The 17,053-nt window shown below is 47.0% G+C and overlaps 1 protein-coding gene across 5 annotated transcripts in view; it reads left to right on the top strand.

The window, feature by feature from the left end:
- Window positions 1-17,053, top strand: part of SFMBT2 (Scm like with four mbt domains 2) — a 150,552-nt gene that overhangs the window by 97,843 nt on the left and 35,656 nt on the right. For all 5 annotated transcript variants that reach the window (XM_031444769.2, XM_031444767.2, XM_064479320.1 and 2 more), the window contains 3 exons: window positions 1,699-1,781; window positions 6,609-6,735; window positions 16,307-16,420. In XM_031444769.2, the coding sequence (XP_031300629.1) occupies window positions 1,699-1,781; window positions 6,609-6,735; window positions 16,307-16,420 (324 nt within the window). The remainder of the gene's footprint in view (window positions 1-1,698; window positions 1,782-6,608; window positions 6,736-16,306; window positions 16,421-17,053) is intronic.

Genomic DNA, 17,053 nt, shown 5'->3' with positions numbered 1-17,053 from the left:
TAGGAGGAGGAGGAGGAGAAGTTGAGGCTGTCCAAATGTTCAAGGAAAGCAGCGAGTTCTAGGGGAAGTAATTACTCATTTAGGTACCCAGCCAGACTCTGTTCTCTCCTGCAATTACCGATTAGAAGTGGCTCCCTGTAGAGAGTCCTGGAGGCTGGAAGAGAAGGGTTGAATGTGGGTCCAAGAAACCATGAGCACGACGTTTACGGAGTGGGTTGAAGTCCACTGGAAGTTGGTGGTTATGAACGTGGCAGAAAAGCTGGCTCCGTGTCTGTCTCTGGGGGGAGCAGAGGTGACCCCCAAATTGGAAAATTTTATCTGAACAGATACTGGCCGTACAGAATACCTACACTTTATGTTATATCAGAAGATGGTTTGCTGTTCAGCTGCCTTCTTGATTAACCTCCACTCCCATCTTCAAAAAAAAAAAAAGTGAGTAAATTGAACTCACTTCAATTACAAGTGGGGGTGAGACGCAGACAGTATCTTGTTTCTTCAACAGAGAATTTCTGTAGTCTCTCTGCAGCTGTGGGATTTGGTAACAAAATCCCCCATGTTAAATGCATTTGCAGATGTCTAATTTATGATGATATGGGGAAAAGAAATCGGGGGGCTTGGGTTAAAAGTGTACTTAAGAAATCTCTTATGGATTTATTTTACGTATGCTTACACCAATAAAGGGGGAGCAGTAAATGATTATAGGGACCTTCCTCACAGTTCCAGATAACCCTAACTGGTTCTGTAGGTTTTGTTTCCATTGCCTTCCTTTGTTCACAGGAAATGACAGTGACGCTCTGTTAAGAGCTGTTTTCTGACCTAGGTTCAACCATACACTCAACTTAGCGTTTGAAACGTCTCCCATGTCTTGTCATGGCGGTCGTGACGGACGTATTTTGTATAACTGTCTCCCCGCCACCTTCCCCCGCCAAAAAAAGAAATGAATAAAGAAAGGAAAAAAACCCACTTTGATAAGATCTGTATTTCACTCAGTTGAGCACGTGTGAATAGCTGTTTCTCAGCGTTGTCCCTCGGTGTCCCAGATGTGCCCCCAGCACTGCACCCAGGAAGGAAGCCCCCCTTCCCCACTTCGCATTTCCCTCCTCCTCCACAGCTCAGTTCTGAGGTTTATTCCTTCCCTCCTTCCATGTCTTTGGGGGCTTTCTCCCAAGAACCTCAGCTCCTTTTTTTGCTGTATGTTTTACCTACTGCTCCTCTTTAAAAAATTATCCCCTTCTCGTGTTGTTTTTCAATAAAATCTCACGGTCTTCACGAAGATACCGTGAAGTAAGTTCACATGAACTCAGAGTTGACATGAAGGCACGTGTTACCGTGTGTTTCTGCAAAATGCGTCGCACGTTTGTGTTTCGTGTGACAGCCCGTCTCGTCTGTTCTCCGCCAGAGCAGGTGTGCTCACCGGCCCGCACCGTCGGGGTAAATTCCACCCCTTCCCGCTTGGTGTCAGGCACCGCGTGATGATGCAGACGCCTTCGCCGTCCCTGGTCCTTTCCGCTTTGCACAGCGCTTCATGCAGCCCTCCTGAAAGCTGGCGTACCGTGGTGCCTGAGGAAGGGCTTCGCCTTTGCGGGGGGCCAGTACTTGGAGTCCTTCTCACTTTGATCACTGGCACGCCCCGGTGCTGTTCACTGGTCCGCGATGTGGCTGGGTTCATGGGTTTTCTCTGTGTTTTGTCCTGCGCAGGTTACTCCGGCCAGGACTTCGACTGGGCCGATTACCACAAGCAGCATGGGACCGAGGAAGCGCCTCCCTTCTGCTTCAGAAATGTAAGAGCTTGGTTCTTGCCACTCCTTTTATCTCCTTGACTTTTATCCGTTACTTTGTGTTCATTGAGCAAGTTGAGATTGGCATGCTTCCGCGGACTGCGGGACCTAGACCTTTGGTGGGTTTTGAAAAGTCCTCCTGTGTATCAGTCAGGGGGATGCTGGGCTGCATAACAAACTGACTAGTAAACAGGCTGCAGGTTGGTTTTGCACCCGCGGCAGGTGCCAGGCGTGCCTGGTTAGCGTGCGGTTCTCCTCCTCGTGGGGAGCTTACTACGTCCAGCGCAGTCTTACTGGACTTTTCACCATGACATCACTGGCCTCACTGCCTTTAGTTTGGGACTGTGGAAACCCTTCGCCACCTCCTCAGGGCGTTGAGGTTGCACTTTGTTCCAGATGAGAGACAGTCCTTGACTGACTCTTTGGCCTTGGGAGGTTCCTCACATCTCCCCCTCGTTCTGGGCTCAGGAGCGGTTTCATCTGTGACAGCGGACAGTGGACAGTGACAGCCCCCAAGGCTGCTTCTCATCTGTCCTCTGCTTCCATCAGCCAGCAGTTGTCCAAACAGATCTTTGTGGTGGGGCAAGCAGCCATATCCCGCTGAGCTTCCAGGATCTAGCTTCCAAGATTAAATCTGTTTCAGCGCTGATCCCTGAACCGGGGATCTGTCTGCCGGAGGACCAATTCCTAAATCTGTTTCAATGAAAATGCTGACGGATCCACTCTGCAGGCACTTGTTGCAGATATCCCCCCCACCCTTTGTTTCTGGCCGTCTGTTTATTTAATCGACAGGATGGTTGTCTGCCTGGTGGCACGTGGATGGCATTACTGGCACTGGGCTGCGGGCTGTGAGCGCGCTCCACGTGCCCCTTAGTGGAAGGCTTATTATGAATTCACTTTTAATCACACGGCTCGTGCGTACCAGAGGTGCGGTGGTGGGGAAGTGGATGCACGAAAGACATTTCCCCCGGGATGTTTAACAATCAGAGGCAGTTCCGAAATGGATTGACGCAGCCAAATGCTTAGTAAAATCAACTCACAGGTAACAGTCTTGCTATTGATCCTTCGTAAATTACCCTTGGGCAGTGAGTTGAGACGAAAATAGTTTATGTGGTTGTAGCGTTTCCTTATTAAATAGCAGGAAAAAAAATGCACTTAACTTGCTTAGAGGCTTTTCAGGCAGCTTATCGAGTCCTGTCATCAAACAGAAGCTCAATACCTAATACGTGTGAACGAGGCAGGGTGACCTGCGGGAAAATAGCCAACCTCAAATTTCTTTGATTTTTGTTTCCAAAGAAGCATAAAGGAAGGGAGCCTATTGGTTTCTTAACATACATTGGGTTGTTTTGTTCTGGTAACAGAAAGGCGTAATTACATTTTCACCCAAACTTTTATAAAAAGACATGAAACTGAATTACCTTGGTTTTTTTTTTCCATGAGTCACATAAAGATGTGATCTCTCTTAGAGGAACCTGTTTATCTCAGTTTTTCTCAGTTAATGTATTTAAAAAAAAAGTATATTTACCCATCATTGTAATGCCTGATAAAAAATTTATAGTAGTGGGTAATTGTGGAAAATTTCATACTTCTTTTAAGATGTTAGGAGGGAGTTTTTGCTCCCGGTGTTGCCCGTGTGAGTTCATCCTGAATTGGCCCTCCGGCAGACGGCGGCTATAAACTCTGGACAAAATACCAAAACTTGCACCTGGGGAGCCTGGAGAGTGAACCAAAGCAGGCAGATTCTGGAGGGGAACGAGGGCTTGGGGGAAGGGGATAGTGGGGGCGTTTGTTCCATTGTTTTCAGCGTTTTGGCCTGAGGTCAGCCGTGGTGGACAATGTGTGGGATGATGTAAACGGAGACCTCAGGTTCAAGGTGTTTCTGGCCTGTTGCCCCAGATAACAGATTTGGGCACCACAGCTGCTGGGAAGTGAGGGGAGACTCGAGGGAGAGCCAGGATGGGGAACCACAAATTCAGGGCATAAACTCTGCCTAAGTCTTTGGCTGATCCCTGAACCAGGCATGTGTGAGGCAGACTCCGTGAAGCCGTGCCAAGGATGAAAGCTCAGAACTGAGATCTGAGCTGCTCCGCAAGAGACAAGAGCGTGTAGTTTGAGTCCAGCCAAGTTAATCGCTTGCTAAGACAGAAAAGTCAACACTCTTGGGAGAAATACAATGCAATGCAGAGTCTCTGTGACATACATTTAAAACATCCAGATTTCAATCCAGGTTGTTCAGTGCATGAAGAAATAGGAAAATCTGACTCATTGACAGTAGAAAAGATAAACCAGCAGAGACTAAATCCAGTGTGACCCAGATGTTGGAATTAGCAGACAGGTATTTAAAAGCCCGTATTATAACTGCACTCAGTGGTGTAGAGCAGTGGTTCCCAAAGTGTAATCCTGGCACCAGCACCTGCAGCATCGCCCGAGAACTTGTTAGAAATGCAGATTCTCTGGCCTCACCTCAGATCAACTGAATCACAGGCTTTGGGGTGAGACCATAGCAGACTATGTTTTTCAAAGGCTCTTTGGATAATTCTAATACACCCTCAAGTTTTGAACGGTTGATATAAAGGAAAATATCCTCATAGTGAAAAAAATAAAAAGACAGGAAATGCCAGAACAGAAGTAGGAAGCCTAAAAAAGAGAAATTTTAGAACTACAAAATTACAGTATTTCAGATAAGCTAATTCACTGGAAGGGCTCAACAGCAGAATAAATGACAGAGTTCATGACCTTGAAAATAGAAATTACTCCAGCTGAAGAACAGAGAGGAAAAGAAAGAGACTGGAGGGCACGGAGGGAAAGGTGAACAGAATCCCGGGGATCTGAGTGACCGTATCACGTGTACTTGGTGACCGAGAAGTGGCCATAGAGATTGTGGAAGAAAAAGCATGCATAAGCAATGACTCCAAATTGACCAAAGTAGCTGAAAGATCTAAATTCCCAGGTTCCGGAAGCTCAGTGGACAAGCGGCATTAATACAAAGAAATACGACTTAGTCAAATTTCTGATAGTCAAACAGAAAAATCTCCAAAGTACTGGGAGGAACGTGATGTATTCCTAATACAGGAACGGCCGTCTGAATACCAGCAAACGTCACATCAGAGACAGTGGAGGCCAGGAGATGGTGGATTCCTGTTGTCAGAGTGCTGGAAGAAGAAGACGCCTTCTGTGTTCCAAAAAAGTGCACTTTCCAAGTGGAGATAAAAAGACTCTCCACCGAAGAAGATGGTACACACGACAAAGAAACATCGTGAAAAAAACGCTGAGCATCCCTGGTTACAGGGAAAACGGCAGGTTAGCAGCACAATGAGATACCGCTAGACTTACCTGTTAGAATTAGGGTAAGATGTGAAAAACTGGCAACAGCAAGTGCCGGTGAGGATGTCTAGCACCCGGGACTCCCCGTGCTGCTGCAGGCGATGCAGAATGGATGGTACGCTGGAAAATAATCTGGCAGTTTCCAAGAAACATGCATTTACCATATGGTCCGGCAATCCTGTTTGTAGGGAAATGAGACCTTAGTGTTAGAGGCCGCATTTTGTCCCCCAGCCCAAAGCTCATGTGTCAAGATTCCTAACTCCCAGCACCTCTAAATGTGTTTAGAGAAGGAAATAAGGTAAGATGAGGGCGTATGGGTGGGCCTTAACCCATATGTCTGGTGTCCCTGTAAGAAGAGGGGATTAGGGCTCAGACCACATACGTGAAGGAAAGATAATGTAGAGACACAGAGGGAAGCCAGGGAGATAGGCCTCAGCAGAAATTAGCCCAGCTGACAGCTTAATCTTGAATTTCCAGCCTCCGGAGCCATGAGACGGTACGTTTTTGTTGTTGGAGCTTTGTGGCCCATGATGTTTGTTACGGCGGCCTGGGCAGATTAATACTTACGTTCACACAAAAACTTGTACTTGAATGTCTGTAGTGGCTTTATTCACAGCTACCGAAACCCAAAAACAACTGAGACGTCCTTCAGCTGGTAAACGGAAAGATAAACCGTTTTATCAGACTCACAAGGCTACGTAGGGTGGGCGTCTACTTAGATGACATCGTAGAAAAAGTAGAATAACAGGAACAGAAAACAGACCAGTGGCCAAGGACCTGGGCATCCAGGAGGGCTGGATCCCCGCAGGGCCGGTGCAAGGGCATTTTGGGGGTGGCGGCTTGTGGTGATGGCTGCGCGATCACGTGCGCCCGTCTGACAGCCCCGCCTTCCGAGAACAGCACGCCGAAAAGAGTGAATTTCCCTCTGTGTGTGTTTCTAAAAAGTGGAATTTTAAAAGTAAGTAAAATAAACAAAAAGAACAAAAGGAAAACAGAGACCGTTTCAGTTGGAAGAAAACTAGGAACTCGTCACCAGCAGACCTGGGCTGAAAGAGGAGCTGGAAGACAGTCTTCAGGCTGAAGGAGGTGGTCCCCGAGGGGGACGCGCCCTGCCCCTCCGCCACCCTCAAGTCCGCCCTGGAGGTGGTGGGCGAGGGGCACGGGGGAGGGGCCGAGCGCTCCGACCTTCAGTGATTCTGTGGTTGCAAGAATGCATCGGAACAGGGAAGAGAGCATGTAACTCATCCCCTCACTTACTAAACAGACGTTATTAGGCGCCTGCTGTGTACCAGGTGGACTTCTTGTTTCTGGGATATAAGTGAAGAAAGCGTGGTTCTCTCCCCATGAATGGTGGGGAAAGACTAAACACGTGAGCCCACCCAAATGTCTGATCAGTGAGATCTCTGTGTGTGAGTGGGTGTGTCCCGTGCACCACTGGCCTCTCTGTTGTTGCACCTTATCCCTGGGGTACCTGCTGGCTCAGTGTCCGTTCTCTTTCTCTTTCAGACATCATTCAGTCGGGGCTTCACAAAGAACATGAAGCTTGAAGCCGTGAACCCCAGGAACCCGGGAGAGCTCTGCGTGGCCTCGGTTGTTGGCGTGAAGGGGAGGCTGATGTGGCTTTGCCTGGAAGGTACGCACACGCAGCAGGCGCTCTGGGTTCGGGGTCCGTCTGGGAGCTGCAGGGTGCAGGAGACCTCAGCCCGGCTCGGAAGCAGCGCTCACAGTCCCTTCTGCTTTCCTTTTTATTTAAAATCCGTCTTAAATTATTCAGCGTTCTTCAATAAGTGAACCTAATCAAAAGATAAATTCGTTCAGAGGCTCTCATCTTAACTAATAATTTCATGACATGAGATGCTGGCGTGATAATTATGTTTGGAACACAGGGGTCTTTTTACATCTACGATTATAAAAGCTAATGTCACAATTAAATTAATACGAGTCACTAAAGCTGGTATTTTAGGTCTTAGTTATTAAGAGGATAAAATTATATATTTGCATTTTAATGTGAGTAATACCCTTTACTCCGCCTTCATTAGGAGATGTTGAATTTTTCCTTAAAATAGTAACTGGACATGACTTTCTCCCCCAAATATGTAATAAACAGAATCGAGGCTTGTTTGTTGAGTGATGTTCCAACTGTTCTTCATGCCTGATGCAGATTTTATTTATAATCACAAGGGCCATTCACAGCGCAGTGCGCTTTGGAAGCAGAACCTTGATTCGATTGTCGCCTTTAGATCGAAGACTGGATTTTTCAGATGCTGTATTTTCGGTGAGGGAGAATTAAAGGGAATTTGATCTCTAAGCTTTTGCCGCCTTTTGGCAATTTAAAATTCCTTAGGCCTTTCGTTTGTCTGTTAGTCATTTGAGTGTTTTCCGGCTTCACAGCACTTGGTAGGTATTTCAGACGTGTGTGGGGAAAGAATAAGCTGCTAGAAGTGAGTGAGAAAACGGTGTTAGCTTTCCTTGTCCGTATTTTAATTTTTATGACATCGGAAGAGAAAGTTTGGAAGGTCGTAGAATTGATGCTAACAGACCTTCATCCTCTTTCCTCAGTGAACGAGTCTAAAAAGCGTTGACGTTTCTTTGCTAGGCCTACTGTCTAATAAATGTTATAGCCTAGGAGACTGGGAGAGGCAGAGAACAGTGATTTTAGCTGAAAGTCGTGTGTATTGTTAATTCCAAGAAAGTAGTTTAAAACATTACTATGGCTTAGGATTTCAAAATCAAGCTGAAATGAAAGGAATTCTCAAAAAGTTGGTTGCTCAGTGGATTTTCAAGTAGAATGAATGGCCTGTGGCTGGAATTAGCCAAAATGTGGGTACCGGTGCTAAGGTGCTAATTCTGCAGCTGTTGGAATAGAAGATGAGCTTCCTGCCGTGACTTCGTGTAAAGATGAATCAACCGCTCTTGGAAAAACAAGATCCCTTCTGGGATTTTGAATCCCTGAACTGAACTCGCTACCGAGTTCTGCGCTAAGCCTAGTTCTGTGCATGATGAGAGTCTTGTTTGCATCATCAATTTGAGAACAAAAATGGTAAAGTTCAAAGCCTGTGTTTTCCTCGGTATTTAGGACATCACGGTTAAAATTCCTTGGCAGGCAGGACTTGTTGAGCAGTTTGAACTTCCAGAGCGCCTTACAGCCATTGATTACCTAACAGCAGTAGAGGGTCCTGACTGTTCATAAAGGGAGAATCAACTAAGTCACTGAGGTAGGCCTGGGGTTCGAGTCCACGGCTGTTGGCATCTTTGTTGCTTAACTTAGAAGGCCCTACACTTCCCAGTTCTTAGAATGAATGAAGAGGCGAGGAGGGTACAGCTCAGTGGAGAGCATGTGCTTAGCGTGCACGAGGTCCTGGGTTCCCTCCCCAGTACCTCCATTAAATAGACAAACCTAATTATCTCCCTACCCACCCCCCCCCAAAAAAAAGATAGTTGCCCTGGACTGGGGAGAAGGGAAAAGAGGAATTAGGAGCAATGTTTAGTGTATATTTAACATTTTTGACAGTCTTTCCTCCTCAGTGCTGTTTTTCTTTGGATATAAACTTCTGGTTTTATGGCGCACATCGATTCACGTCAGCTCTTCCTCCTGTTCCCCGGAGGGCTCTCGTACAGGAGTAAGGACGGTCAGTTAGCATTAGGAAGCAGGTCTGAAAACGGATCGTGCATTTTCCCAGACCTTATGTATTAAAAGAATTTTCAAGAATAGTTTGTTGAATATTGTGTATCTGATGTTATTGGTCAAAGTTCCACATTTATCTCTTCAGTTAAAGTTCAAATTCACCCAGTCTCTTTAATCTTTCTTAAATTTTGAGTTTGGGGGGGGTTTGTTTTGTTTTTTTGTCCCTTAGCTGAACATTGACCTTTTAGTCAAAGTTAACAGCAAGCTTAATGGGACTTCTTTCTTATTATCTCAGACTTTCACATATACGGTATTTCCTTTCCTCAGTCCTGGGGACAAAAATATTACAGATTCACAATGGTCACTTTGTGGCAGTTAAATTGCTTTTATGATGATGGTGAGTCTGACTGTCAACCGTTTATATGACACTTTAAATTTATAAGGTGCTTCATAACAATTTATTAGTTATTTTTATGTATTAAATTGATCTGAAATACTTCCAACCCATGGCTAACTGACTACTTTTAGGTAATTAAAATGATCATTTTAATTTAATATTTGACTTCTTGTGAAGTCAGGTGGTTCTTTTAAGTGTCAGTAAAGGAGCTGATGCCGAAGAGAGAGCTGTGAGGTCAGCGTGATGTTACTTTGGGTGCATATTTGGAAAGGATGTCAAGTTCTCACGCACTCGCCAGCAAGCTGGGCGGTGTGTGCTGCGAGGGCTGTGTTCAGGGAGGGCGGCTGCGGTGCTTCCTCTGATGTTAACGTTCTGCTCCAGGTTGTCATCTCTGCAGTTACAAGCATTGTTCAGATTACACGAATTACCTTCAGTGTTCATTCCTCTCGAACCGTCGCCCCCCATGCCAGCTCACATGCCCCCCGGTCTGCATCCGCCTCTCAGTCCACGTCATGCTCCGTTCATGTTCCTGCAGGACAGATGGGCTGTGCGTGTTCTGTCCGTCCCCGAAGCGCATTAACTCACAGTGCTGGGGGCGGGTGACATCTTTGCACGGCCATCCTTGGTTTCTCTTAGCCCCACTGATGTGAACACGGTTTGCCTCTCGTTTCGAAGAGGCGCGATACTCTCCACATTCCTGACTGTTAGGAATGTCAGCCTTTTAGCTGACACAGAAATCCCTTTCAGGTGGTAAAAAGGCGTCACAGTCTGCAGGCTTCATTTCTGCGGGGTTTTTTAGCCCTTTCATTGTTGCCGCTACAGGAAATGTTGTAGAGAGTTCCAGAACATGCAGAACGAAACCTGGCATCCCCTGGCTGAATCCGCGGGGCATTTAGGGTCTCACTGCTTCCCAGGGAGACGTGCAGCCGGTGGCGTCTCCTCGCCCAGGGCAGCCCGTCCGTCTGTGCCTCTCGGAGGTTCCGGTCCATCCACGCCACTGTCTGACCAGGGCCCAGAGGCCCAAATTGGCTTCCTTTTCCCCCGAACTTTGTAGACTCTCAAATACGTTCGATGAATGAATAAATGAACAAGCGAACAAAAGAATGAATGAATAAGATGCCACACTAAGTAAGGTCAATAGAGTTTCTTGCCCAAGCCCTTTGTGGAAAGATTGACAGCATCGCAGGCGTGGAGGGGAAAGCCAAGACCAGGGTGGGCATGAAATTTGATTTCCCTTGGGGGTTGAGGTCCGTCTTGTACCAGAGTCCTGTGAAGTTAAATCTGGGACCAGGCGATCATAGCGCAACTGAGAAAGCACTGACCTTCGAGAATGGTCCCCAGGACCCCCTCTCTATCTGCGTCCTCTCACCGCCAGCCTGTTTCTAAGTCTTCATCTCAGGATGTCAGCAGTCAGCCAACTGCTTTCTCTCTCACCTTCATGGAGATAGAAGTGTCAGTTTTATACAAGACAGTCATTGCCAATTTCTTCCTAAGATTCAGCGAGTCTGTGTTTGCTACGGAGCAGAGACTCAAATTTCCTAACTTGGCATGCAGCCACCCCTCCCCGATGTACGCATCTGCTCCCTGGGCGTGTGATCTGGAGTATTTTGTGAGCATCTCTGTTCTTACTTGTGCAGCTCTGTGAAATGCAGGAAGTAATGGCTTCTGCCTTACAGGAGGCTTGTGGGGATGGGCGGAGTGAACTCGCATCTGTAAAGTGCTGCAGTTGTGTTGGGCACATTGTAGCGTGTAAGTGAAGGAGCTTGATGAGCAGCAAGAAAGGCAGCCCCACTTCCTTCCAGCCTCACCCCCTGGCAGAATCCGTGCACCGCCCGCCTGGACCCTCCCTGTCTGTCAGCATCTGGCATCTTCATGGATGTGCCCGCGGTTCACACAGCGTGGTGTTGGCACAGGAGTTCACCCGCGCTCTGCCTGCTAAAACGCTTGCTGAATAGATAACGAGGAATAAATAAAATCTGTGTTCCTGAACAAGGCAGTGATGTCAGATACCAGCAGCCCCCTCAGAACCGCTGTCTTGCTAACCGAATTTTGAGACCGTGAGATAATTTTATACTTGTAAAATTCAGAAACTCCTTGGTCAGTTTTTTTTTCTCCCGTGTGCTCGGTTCAGTTCCAGGAAACTACCTTCCACATCATAATTTGTCCTGTTAAAATGCAAATTCCTGGGGCTACCTCTGAGTAGCCTTGTAACCTCTGAGTCCTGGGAGCAGGGTCAGGGAATCTGCATTTTAAAGTCACCCTCCCCAGATGGTTCTTACGCAGAGAGAGTTGGTAGGGGACTCTAGGAGCTCAGGTGGGCAAGGCGTGGTGGCATGATTCCAAGAACCTTGGGGGAGGCCTCCTCTTCTGTGCAGGAGACCAGGTGCAGAAACTGCCCTTTAAGCCTTCCTGTAATTGGTGAAAAAGTCAGGTGGTTAATAAGCATTTCGCAGAGATCTGCAAAAATGAACCAAGGGAGAATGCAGATGTGAAAGTAAGTCTATTTCAAGCCAGTGTGGCTTTTTTTTTTTTTTTTTTAATCTTTAAAAAGAGGTCTGGCCTGCGAGAGACATTTTTGGGAAGAGCTGCTTCAGCAGATCTGCATGTCTTGGGCGCAGGAGATACACGTTCTTGCACAGTGAAGGGAGGTATCACAGAGGGGTGCTGTCTGTGAACAGGCTGTTAAGACTCCCAATTCAGTTTTGTCCCAAAAGCCAGTGCTCCGTCGGACAGGTTCTTAGTGGCCAGCAGCAGACCTGGCTCTGGCTTTCCTAAGCAAAATGGGAATGTGGGGGGAAGGCCCGGAGTGGGGATCACCTCTCCAGAAGGCGGCCGCAGGCAGGTCTGGGCTTCCACGGGGCCGTTGTCGTGAACGTGACTTTTGATGGACCACATTCTCCTGCAGGAGGCCCTAGCCCGTGGTCCTGGGCCTGCGGACGGTGGATCTGACCCCTCCCCTTCTGGCTGCCTTTAATGGAAGTTCTGCAGAAGGGATATGGGGCCCTAACAGGAACAAGACAGACACTAAACAGACAACACCTCCCCTCAAGAAGAGAAAAAAAATACGGAAACAAAAGCAAGAGGGAGAAAGAAAGCACCTCCTCAGATGCTTTCTGAGGCTCTCGAGCTAGATTGCTGGGGTTCAGATCCTGGTCCAGCTCCTGCCGGCTGTGTGAGCTTTTTCTGACCCTCAGTTTACTCCTCTATAAAATGGGGATGAAAACAGTCCGATCGTGCTGTAAGACTGCTAACCTGTGCGTGGTGCTCTCCCTCCGCTCACACATTTAATCCCGTTTCTGTGGTTTTCCTTCGGATCGGTTCCTATCCCGTGCTGGTCTTGCCAAGCCACACTTTTGTCCGTCTCTTTATTCCTTAGGAATTTAGCTCCGAAGCTGGCAAGGGACACTCTGAGATCTTCTGTAGGCCGGCGTCTGCAGGTGCAGGGCCTGTGATGGATGGCGGACGGGGTCTCCAGCTCCAGCTCATCACGATTTGGTGTGGCCTTTATTAAGGAGGGCCCTGAACAGAGTTAACTGGGTTCCATAAATACCTCTTGCCTTTCCCCCCAGGCCAGCTTTTACTCGAGATGCAGGGGTTGCTCCGACTCTGTTACTGATGCCCGTGAACGTCACTTACCTTCCTCCATGGTTCACTGTTGGCCTCTGCCCTCATAGCCCTCTCGCCTCTGGCCCCCAGGCGTGTTCTCATCCGTAATTATCTGGGAATGAAGCAGTTACGTGGTGGGAGGAACTGGATTGGGCTCTGTTTCTGGGAGGGTACCTCAGCGTCATTGCAGCTTTATTCTTTCATCCTGATGCTCCGAATTGAACCGGTCACCGATTCTGTTGCAAGGCCCCGAGTCCTTTGCTGGGTTAAGTCTTGCGACAGTCCGCAGCTAGACGGGCAGGAGGAACTTCATGGAAGTGGATGATCTCTGCTGGTCTGAGGACAGAGACTCAGGAGGTAGCCAGTTGCAAAAATCTTTCAAGGTTCCAGAGTGAGTCCTACAAACTTACACACTTGTACAGTTGGAAAGGCTTTCTCCTCTTTGCAGTGAAATGGCCCAGCGCAGGTTTCTTTTTTATTTTTTTAATTGAAATATAGTCGGTTACAGTGTCCATTTCTGGTGTACAGCACAATGTCCCAGTCATGCATAAATATATATACACACATGTATTCATTTTCATATTCTTTTTCATCGTTGTAGCTTAATTTCCTTTTAAGGTCCTCCGTTAGTCTGACCTCTGGGGCAACACTGTACGCAGATGAGAGCCTCCTTTCTCCTCTGATTATCTTTGCTGTGTTGTTACTGTGATGATAGTGAGGTTGGCATCGTGACATGGGTAATTCATTCACAAGGGCCAGGAATACACAAAATATCTTTTTCCACATTGTCTCCCCCATCTTGCCCCACCGCCAGTGCTGTTCTCAGCAGACACCCACTGAATTAGGATTTTTCATTTTTTCCAGATTTATCTTCTGCACATGTATATAAATATGTTATTTGCCCCCTTTAAAGCAGATGGCGGCGAGCTAAATATACAGTGTCCTGTGCCCTGCTTTTCTTTTACTCAAATATACATCTGTACGTGTAAATATATAAAGAGATTTCTCATTCTTTTTTATAGCGCAGAATATTCCATCATGTGGCAGTACCGTGACTTATTTAAGTACTTGCCCATAGATGGAGATTTAGGCCTCCTGGTGGTTTTTGAGACGACAGTCCTGGGTAAGAATGAGTAAGTTTTATTCATCTTGACTTGGTGCAACTGAAGCAAAAATCAGAGGTCGCGTACAGCCTTGTGTTGTTCGTGAGAGACGTTTCTACGGAATGACGACAAGCAGCGCGAAGGTCCTTAGTGGAACATCTCGCTCTGCGTAGGTGGTTTTGGCCTTCCTGGAATAAGCAGGAAGGAATACTGGCAACATGTTTAATGACTTAGTTTTGTAAGCTCCTGATTCTCCAATCTTAGGAAACAATGGGTTACGTGTTAAAGAATTATTGTGAGTCCAGCCAGATATGTCTGGATCTGTAAGATTGATAAAGGGAAAATACAGAATTCTTGCCCCTCCTTCAGGATAGGACGGGCAGGGTTTCAGGGTCAGAAGTGCCTTCCTGGGTGATAAATACCGCACGTTCCCAGCATCTCTTGCTCCACAGATGCCTGAAGGGGCTAAATTTGGGGCCGGAAGGAAGGCAGGGCTAGAACTTTCTTGAGAACGTGGTGGCTGACACAGTGTAGCTCGTAAGTATTTGTTTAATGAATGGGAAGCATGGTCAAATAATTTTAAAGTATGGTAAAGCCAGCCTTAGAAATACATGACTGTATACATTGTTACAGAAGTGTCTGTGTTCAAGTATGAATATGAAGCGATGTGCAAACCAGCAGGACATCAGAAGACAAAAATAACTCAGGGAGGAGTAAGCCGTGAAGTTCACTTTATGCTTCCTCTTGAAAATACTGTTGCCCTGGAAAATCTAGTTTGTACCCAGACATACACCGGGAAATACAAACGTATCCAGTAGATGAATTCAACCTGTTAGTAAACCTGTTGAGTGGCAAGAAGTAATGTGCTGTCTTTGTATTTTTGTGGGTCTGAAGAGGACACACCCTGTGTCATGGGAAACAGACCCTTTTCACCGGACAAGGGTCCTTCTGGACAAGAAAAATCACTTCCACGTTTGAAGCCGCTTGGAGAGTTTCTTAGCCTCTTGCCTGTTCGGGAGGTCTTGTTAACTTAGTGATTCTTTGGCCGATAGGTTAAGTGTTGTTTGAGCCGTGTAAGACAGAATGCTTTCTATTTATTCAGTAAAAATCCCTGTAAATAATCCCCCAAGTAATGCCTGTACATCCACTTGCGTTCTTTTAGCTGGTGTATCTTTCAGATGGTAGGAGAATTCAGTGAAAAGCAAGTTAGGATGGATAATCACTGTGATGACTTTCTTTGAGAACAAAGGAGAAGTTGCGCGTGCCTCACGGTGGTGATACGACGCGTGTGTAAGAACCCTTTGTCAGAGTGTCCGGGGCACTGTGTGTGCACAGAGTGTTTTAGTGTTAAACTGGGAACCTGCGTGTATCAAATAACGTGCTCCTGTTTTTCACAGTGCCTACTTTGTGACGGGAAGTCACAGAGACGGGGAGCCAGCGTAGCTGAAATGGTCTGGACCATCTTGTGTTTGCCAGGATTTAGCCTCAGGAAGTTACGTTTTAGGGGGACTGTGACCCAGAGTTCACCAGATGACGTGTGACAACGTGGGTGTGTGCTGGGGGTTGTACTGTTACTTTCATCTCGATTCTCGGTGAAGAAACCAAAGCGAAGCAACATTAAGTGGTTAGAGCCAGGGAGTCATTCTGTTAACAGCTTTCTTATCTTGTGATTCTTGGTTCAGGAGTGTCTTCCCTCAAAGTGTAGAATTCGGTGTAGAATTTGCTTCCCTTCACAAGTTTGCTGGGTTCTACATTTGTTCTCTCAGGAGCCAGAGTTCCTTAAACCCTTTGCTCACATGCGATCCAGATCTTTTCTTTCTTACAGAATCTCTCGGCTGGGATGCCGACTCAGCGCAGGGCGTCGTTATGATGGTGAAACAGGAGGCCATCCTTAGGTCCCCACTAAAGAGACATTCCTGCGTAAAGGACTTGTGTGTGACGTGGCAAAAGTGTGCCGACCACACGCTGAGTTCAGAATAAGTGACTCCAGTCACGTGTAAATGAACACGTCCCCTAGGAGGTTGCATTGTCCGCGTTCGCCGCTCAGCACCGGTGTTGCTGAGTCTTTTAACTGGGCTGTTTAACTTTCAGTGGTTGAAGGTTGCCCTTTGCGTGGTGTTGGGAGAAGGATGGCTCTCTGCCCCACCACCCCACAGGCTGGACCACGTTTCCTTAATTTCCAAGCTGTTCTTAGAGAAAGAACGATGCTTGTTTTTTTTTTTCCCGGCACTTCTGGCCCAGCTGCCAAGTGTTACCAGATTCCTCCCTCTTCCTCTCTTTTCCAAACCCTCAGTTTGTCTGGACGCCTTGCACTCTTGCTGTTTGGCATTTCAGGCGTTTGTGTCGGTCGTACGACACCGTCGGCTTTATGGCGTGTTTCCCTCCATCTCAGGGATGCTCTGTGTTTCCCCTCCTCCTTCCGTGTCTCTGTTGGTAAAATCTGCCTGCAGCTGTTGTCTTGGCTTCCCCGCAGGTCTGCAGAGTCCGGCTCCAGAGTTCATTGTCGATGTTGAGTCCATGGACATTTTCCCTGTGGGCTGGTGTGAGGCCAACTCCTACCCTCTGACCACACCGCACAAGACGGTCTGTAAGTACCGCCGGCTCGGAGCCCAGAGGCATGACGCCTGGGATTCAGATGAGTAAACAGGCACTTTTGTAAAGAAAATTAGTAGGGCCACGGTGTAAACATCAGAAAAGTTCCTCGATTTCACCCAGATTATTTTTATCTCATTTGTCCTTTAAAGTGTCTGCCCGAGTTTAACATTTGGAAGCATTTCCCAGGTTGACAAACTGAGTCACAGTGATGAGGCAGTTAAAGGCACACGGAGAGGCAGGGATGGGCATCCGGAACCTTCACTCCCCATTTTGTATACAATTCAGTCTCTTGATTAGAAAAAAAAAAATGAAGCCAACTGCTCTATGTTTGTATGATCATATCTGAGAAAGAACTAATTTTTCTCATGAGGTTCACCCCCAGAGCATCACCATGGGCCCCAATAATTTACTGAGATGAACACTGAACTGCTTTTAACACTGACTAGTGAGATTTCAAATGTTCTTTGAAATGTGTACATCACATCTGTCTGATCACAAAAATACCAATTAAACAGTATTGATAGCGGAACAACCCAGCATCTCTCTGTCTCTGTTTCCCTGTCTCTGTCTGTCTCTCTCTCTCACATACACCCCCCCCCCCACTTAAATATATACAGGCGTGTGT

Source organism: Camelus dromedarius, chromosome 26 (genome assembly GCF_036321535.1).
Source record: "Camelus dromedarius isolate mCamDro1 chromosome 26, mCamDro1.pat, whole genome shotgun sequence".
Lineage (NCBI taxonomy): Eukaryota > Metazoa > Chordata > Mammalia > Artiodactyla > Camelidae > Camelus > Camelus dromedarius.
The sequence above is the reverse complement of the archived record's forward strand: the minus strand, read 5'-3'. Positions and strand labels throughout refer to the sequence as shown.